The sequence below is a fragment of the Hordeum vulgare genome, chromosome 5H, assembly GCF_904849725.1.
Source record: "Hordeum vulgare subsp. vulgare chromosome 5H, MorexV3_pseudomolecules_assembly, whole genome shotgun sequence".
NCBI classification, from domain to species: domain Eukaryota; kingdom Viridiplantae; phylum Streptophyta; class Magnoliopsida; order Poales; family Poaceae; genus Hordeum; species Hordeum vulgare.
This window is the reverse complement of record NC_058522.1, coordinates 572,132,897-572,140,090: the sequence shown is the minus strand read 5'-3', so window position 1 is coordinate 572,140,090 and position 7,194 is coordinate 572,132,897. Positions and strand designations below refer to the sequence as shown.

The following is a 7,194-nucleotide window of genomic DNA, read 5'->3' as shown; positions in this document are numbered from 1 at the left end:
AGGTACATTAAACATCCAAAGATGACAAGATAACATCGTGAAACCATCAAAAATTATAGATACATTTGAGACGTATCACTGAGCTCTACTACTTAGGAACATATCCAACTTGGCAAGATCAAGAGCAACATCACATCACAATCTTTAGTCCCCAATCAAGGGATGATTCCCCCATCCCCAAATATGATCCTAGAATGAATTGGGTTCCACTATCAAACGAAAACGGAATTAAAATAGGATAACAACATCCTAGTAGTGCAAAAAACGAAAGAAACAAAAAGGTCCGATGAATCAATGTCTCAGAGACTGTTGCCGCATCTAGGTGCTAACAACAATTGAAGCAAATAGCATAGTCTATATTTCGAAGGGGAATCAAACACACAAGATCACTTCATCGCCACCAAAATCATTCCCAACAATAAATTTTCTACTAAAGTTTCATTGTTTCTGTTGTCATCTTCATCTTCTCGAGATCTTCCCACCCCAGGCGTAGAGTTTGTCCCCTTCTTTCTCCACACTATCATCATGCACCTTGCTCTAGCATCAATCCACCACCTTCAATTTGTAAACCTACCCAATAACGCATTAACAAGCACATGTAGGTAGTCAACAAAAGATCTAACCAATTTATGAACAAAACATGCTTTATTGCACAACTTCCAAATGGTAGAAAATTGCAGCCAACTCCCTAGTTTGCACATTACCTCTACTATTCAAAAGTTTGGAATGCACCAAAAGTATTGGGAAAATTATCCAAGTCTATCTCTGGCGCCAATACGTTTGCACACAATGCTCCAAATGTATTTGGCCGCCGAGCAATACGAATATATGTGATGAATCTTCTCATCTTAATCATATTATCTTTTGCAGCAATGACAACATTACACTGAATGAGCCCAAGCTAGATTTTAATTTTTAATAGAAGCTTAGCGTTCCAAAGATGGCTAAAAGGTCTATCTTCTAGGCCTACATCACAAATTCTTGTACACGGATTTGAAAAATTATATTTTCTATTCTTATGCAACTTCCATCTGGGTGCGTCGACAACTTGTGAATGATGCACATAATTCAACATTCCATACCCAACCTATTCATTTGAACATTTTATCCCCATTCAACCACCTCTTTAAAGTCAATCACCGGCCACATTCAGCCATTTGCTTCATAGTTCTACTAGATTCATTACAAATCAAGAAAATCTCAGGATTGTTCATTCAAGGGCTTGTCCCCACACCAAGTATCATGCCAAAATTCTGTCACTTGGCCATTCCTAATTATTATATGCTTGCCTTTCACGTAAAATTATCCTATTTTCATTAAACCTGACCAACATGGCGAACCATTGATAGTACTACTAATATGGCAGATACCATGTTAAATTATATTTTTCTTTCTCACAATTTGCTGCCATAATCCTTCATCATTTTCTAGATTCAACTACAGCTTTCATAATAGGCTGATTTTAAATCTTTCCAGGTTATGAATGCCAAGCCCCCTTTTTTCTTTATCTAAATATAACATGCCATCTCATTGGCCCAATAATCAAGGGAAGTTTTGCACAAAAAATAGGCTCTCTACGATAAAAGATAAAGCAACAGAACTAAAAGTTGGCTAAGCTCCTCATGTTCATGCATGAGACCCATAATTTCTGACTTGTTCCGATTTCTTCAATGCTACGTCTACCACAACCTAACATCCAGTTTCAAGGGCCATATAAGGTCATCTTTCCTTGTTCGCAAGTCTTATACCTCCCCAGATGGCAAGTATGTGTTTAAGTTAGCAGATTTGGAACATTTTCATATTTCTAAGCAGCCACAAGGATGAACTCACCACCGGCCATTTCAATTTTCCCAGACAAGATTGGTCTTCACATGGAGAGAACATGACTCTTGAGCCATATCATTTACTCATCCAAAATGAACTTACTTTTGGGGGAACACCCAACTTCAAGACTTGTGCTCAAAATGACACTGTGGTCGTTGTGGAGTTAGATGCAATATAACTCGTGGTACCCTCTTGCTGGAATATTTTAATACCATTGCAAGCAATGAATTGACCACTGCATGTCGTGCTAGTTAGTCTTAAGTCATTAAAAACATACACGCCGCACGTCTCTTATTGGTTAATTCCTTTATTCATGTCAAAAAAACAAAAAACAAGGTGGAAGTTAATGCCCTAAGTGTTTTGGGACTATTTGGTTTTCATAAGATAACTTATAAACCGAGACGGAGGGAGTACTTCCTAGGTTAGAAGATTGTTCCACCATCCACTATCAGCTTCAGGACTTGTTTAATATTGCACGAGACAACTTCAGTCTTAGGCGTTGAAGAGAAGGGATCCAACTGTCTTGCTAGACATTGATTGTCTTCCCAATGCCAATTCTACTGATTTTTTCAACAATGGACGCTTTTTACCAACTCATAATGTCACAAGGGGATACAAACACAACGCACACATTTTATCACTGCATAGCTAAAATGCACACAACCAATATCAATGCAAACACACGAAAGATCAAACTAGCAAACAAAGCAATCAAAGATCAAACTAGCAAACAAAGAAATCAAAGACCAAAGCAATACCTAAGGCGGAGGGGAGGAGGGCCTATCTCGAGACCATGCCATCACATATGTGAGCAAACACATTCTTGGCTACTTGCTCCAACCACATACATAAGATCTTTCGTCAATACCACAAGACCGACCAAAATAGTCTGGCTAATGTGGAAGAGTTTTTTTTAAGTGAAAGCTATGCATGTGAAAAATGTTTGCCAAGGGTTGTTTTCGCACCCTCATCCCCGTCCCCGGGCTGACTGAACAACCTTTTATGTCCCTCCTTAAAGAAAGAATTCCTCCCATAGTTGGTGGGCACATAAAAAACTCAAATACTTGATTGTCTATCCAACCAAGGGTTGAATTCTACCATCCCCTTTGGCTGACCAAACACCTTTCCGATCCCTCCTTAGACTGGCATGCTCATATTGTCACTTCCTCGATAAAATTGCCAGTTGAGTGAATATCATAAGACTGTCACATTCGCTTCAATCGCTTAAACACTAGTGAGCCAATTTGAGTGATTTAAACGGATTTCTCACATGTGGGTGAATGTGGTGGTTTTATGCCATTCACTCATTGTCAATCATCCATCGTCATTGTGTTGAACGTTTTAAACAATTGCTCACCTTTATTTTTTGACTAGAAAGTTCATTGCAGCGCAGGTCAGCCGTTGCAGTATGGTTTGAACATTCGCGACTAATATTTGCCTATATTTTTTTTTTGTGACTAACATTCGTCTACCTTCGCATGTACTAACTCTGCTTCTAAATCTAAGACTTTTAAAAAAAATTCAATACAAATTAAATACTTAGTAAAATGAATGAATGAATCAACACTTTTAAATACATCTGTATACATCCGTATATAATCCGTATTGAAATCTTCCAAAATGTTTATGTAGAAACAGAGTGCAGTGGTAGTCAATACAGATTAAGTTAGGTCTGAATCCTAACAGAAGCCATCGAATCCCAACAGAAGCCACCCGGCACCGGGGCTCACGCCGCCGGCGTGACACTTCGCCCTACTACTAAAAGGTGGCCGTTGCCGCCGCCCACTCCACCAGCACCACACCATTTGAAAAGACAAGCGAGGGAAAAAAAATGTCAACCTGCCCGTTTGCAACCTGCCGGTCTCTCCTTGGCAGCGTTCGAACAACGACCGATGCCACCCGCAGAGCGGCCGCTAGCCCTCGCCCTCCGTCTCTAAGCTTCGCCGGCCGGGAAGGCGCGCTGCTGCAGGTGCCGGGTCTCCTCATTAGGTCCTCCCTCTACAAGCCCAACGTCTCCGCGGCGGCCGTCTACAGGGTGAAGCTGGTGACCCCGGAAGGGCGGGAGTACGAGCTCGAGGCGCCGGACGACGCCTACATCCTCGACACGGCCGAGAGCGCCGGCGTGGAGCTGCCGTGCGCGTGCCGCGCCGGGGCGTGCTACAAGTGCGCCGCCAAGGTCGAGGCCGGCATGGTCCACCGCGGGGACGGGTCGCTCCTCCACGGCCGGCTGCAGGAGGAAGGCTACGTGCTCATCTGCGTGTCCTGCCCCAGGTCCGACTGCGTCATCCATACCCACAAGGAGGACGACCTTTGGTGAGAGCCTCTGGCAATGCTCGATTGCTTGCTGGGGTTCGACGTGACAGCCTATGCGGCGATCGATTGTCAGCTCCATGCATGTTGGCATGCTGGTGCTTGAACCAGCAAAACTGATAAAAAGCTTTGTTGGGTAGTAATTGTAGGCACACACCCGTACACCGAGTACTTTTCGGCGTACGACGTGATTTCGGCGACCTACGCTTTCAGTCGTCAAACACACACGTAGTACTAAGCCGCCGGATTTACTATCGCTCGGAACTTACACGCTTGGCAGAGACAAAACACGAGGCGCCGTTGTATAGCAACAGGAGCGTGTCGCTCCTGAGATTTGTATTGCTTTGTTCACGATCTGATCCAATATTACAGGGGTACTTGTACGTATATTTATAGTAGCTAACCAAGACAACTACTAATCCTATACCTACATGGTAACGGTTCCAAGTCCAAGCCGGACTAGGACTCGTGGTTAATTCCAACAATCACCCCCCTAAACACGATGTCCTCACTTCAGAGCTTGGACGCCGATCCTTGTCCGCATCTCTGTAAACTTCTGTCGTCCCAAAGACTTGGTCAGGATATCTGCAAGCTGGTCGTCAGTGCAAATGTAGTTGACGTCAATCTTGCTTTCTTTCACGCACTCCCGTAGGTACCGATACCTCGTATCGATGCCTGTGCGTCTATCATGACGCACTGGATTCTTCCACGGAGAGATTGTAGACTTGTCGTCAACGTTGTGCACCACTCGTTCCTTACCTGTGAGGTCACCAAGTAGCCTTCCTAGATACACACCTTGAAACACCGCAGTTGCAGCTGCAATATACTCTTCTTCACGTGAGGATAATGCGACCACTTTCAACTTTTGTAATAGCCAACTCACTATATTTTCTCTCAAGAAATATACCACGTCTGAGGTACTTATACGGTCGTCCACATCTCCTGACATGTCGCTATCACTGTAGCCCAATAGCTCCAGCATCTCCTTCTTCTTCTCTCTCAAATAGACACAACCGAAGTTTGTTGTCCCTTTGATGTACCTGAGTATATTTTCCACAGCTGTCCAGTATTTCGTCGTGGGTGCTTCCATGAAGTGACTCACTATGTCAACGGAATAGGCCAAGTCTGGTCTTGTATTCGTGAGATACCTCAACTTTCGGACCACACTTCTATACTCCGTTGCATCAACCACGGGTGCTTCACTTTTCTTGCTTAGTATAAGACGAGGCTTCATTGGAACATAACTTGGGTTGCAATCTTCCATGCTACTGCTTTCAAGTATCTTCTTTGTATATGCCTGCTGGCATAGTATGATCTCGTCCGGCTTTTGTTGTACCTCGATCCCAAGGTAGTAACACAAGAGCCCTAGACCAGTCATCTTGAATAGCTCCTTCATTTGTAGCTTGAAGTTTGCAATCACCTCTTCGTCGGCTCCAGTTATCAACAGATCATCCACATAGATGCCCACTAAGAGACGATCCTTTCCATTACCTCGTGTATACATCGTATGCTCCAGTGGACTCTTCTCAAATCCAAGAAAAATCAATGTACTGTCAAGCTTGATGTTACATGCCCAAGGAGCTTGTCGTAGCCCGTACAACGCCTTGTGTAGCTTCAATACCTTGTGTTCCTCTCCTTGTTTGATGTATCCCGGTGGTTGCTTCACATACAATTCTTCTTCTAACTCCCCAGTCAAAAACGCGGAGTTCACATCCATGTGATGTATCCTCCAAGATTCTTGAGCCGCGAGAGCAATAAGTAGCCTCATCGAATACATCCTTGCAACTGGAGAAAACACTTCTTTGATTTCCACACCTTGCTCTTGCACGTTTTCTTTAGCCACGAGTCTTGCTTTATGCTTCACCAACTTCCTTTCGACATCCTTCTCGACTTTGTACACCCACTTGAGCTCTATGGCACTATGTCCGTTGGGAAGATCCACGAGCTCCCATACTTTGTTGTCTCGGATCGACCTCAACTCTTCATCCATAGCATAACTCCAACATTCTTCCATATTTGCGTCTTAATTTTTTTTCGGTTCCTCGATCTGCAAACATAGTTGTCCTTTACTTTTCATCTTCACCGAATTTATTTGAAACGCTTTCACTGGTTCATGTGGCCTTTCTTCTGTGTCCAGTGCTTTCGAAAGAAACGACACATCTTCTGAAGTTGCCAAACTTCTCGTTTCTGGCATTTCGGACTCTCTCGAGCTGGTTGCATTCTCACCAGATGAACCAGCCACGTAGTCATGCATTTCTTCACGTGCATGTACTTCTCGAGATGTCCCACCAGCGCCTTTCAAAGCAGCACAAGGCCATGCAAAGGCTGAGCCGTTGTTGCTTCCATCGATTGTGGTGGCTGCCACTACTGTCGGCCTTGCTTGCGTTATTTCCAGGACGCCTTCCTCTAGCCGGTTTGCTGCATGGCACTCAAACTTTGTGTTATCCACCTGCATGCATGAACTCGTTGACGTGTCGGTCGCCTCCTTGCTCGCAAGGTCACTTGTAGAGACTGGTACGAGCATTCCTGGCACGTCTTGCATAGTGCCTCGTTCCCTCGACTCAGTGCGTGTGGCTGACACATCAAGCATCGCCCGACATTCTTCTGTCGTGCCGTCCGATCCGAGTCTAGCTCGACGAGTGTGGTGGTCATCTGGTCCGAGTGCAGCTCGCCGCGTGATGCGATCTTCGGGCGACACGTCTTCGCCGTCTTTTAACGTGACCACACCGTCACGTATTGTGTTATGAACTTCTGGCATCAACAGCCCGACCACATATCTCCACGGTTTCACCTCTAGATCGCGTTTCTGCGGAGCTCGGGCGGAGCCCTGCTGAGATAAGATCACCACCAACCTCCGGAGCGCCGTCACGCTGCCGGATAACTCATCTACCTCTCCGTCTCTCTTGCTGGATCAAGAAGGCCGAGATCATTGTCGAGCTGTACGTGTGCTGAACGCGGAGGTGCCGTCCGTTCGGCACTAGATCGTGGGACTGATCGCGAGACGGTTCGCGAGGCGGATCGAGGGACGTGAGGACGTTCCACTACATCAACCGCGTTCAC

At 45.0% G+C, this 7,194-nt stretch overlaps 2 protein-coding genes across 2 annotated transcripts; one reads left to right on the top strand and one right to left on the bottom strand.

Annotated features, from left to right (window-relative positions):
• The first annotated feature begins 3,655 nt into the window (after nucleotides 1-3,655).
• On the top strand, nucleotides 3,656-4,141 carry LOC123400193 (ferredoxin, root R-B1-like). The gene has a single exon (XM_045094618.1). The coding sequence runs from the start codon at nucleotides 3,656-3,658 to the stop codon at nucleotides 4,139-4,141; it is 486 nt and encodes a 161-aa protein (XP_044950553.1).
• A 501-nt stretch (nucleotides 4,142-4,642) lies between these two features.
• On the bottom strand, nucleotides 4,643-5,429 carry LOC123400191 (secreted RxLR effector protein 161-like). The gene has a single exon (XM_045094616.1). It carries the CDS (start codon nucleotides 5,396-5,398, stop codon nucleotides 4,643-4,645), a length of 756 nt encoding a protein of 251 aa, XP_044950551.1. The 5' UTR covers nucleotides 5,399-5,429.
• Nucleotides 5,430-7,194: the final 1,765 nt, after the last annotated feature.

Coding starts and splice junctions, on each gene's coding strand:
- LOC123400193 (XM_045094618.1), top strand. CDS start 3,656: ATGTCAACCTGCCCGTTTGCAACCTGCCGGTCTCTCCTTGGCAGCGTT.
- LOC123400191 (XM_045094616.1), bottom strand. CDS start 5,398: ATGGAAGATTGCAACCCAAGTTATGTTCCAATGAAGCCTCGTCTTATA.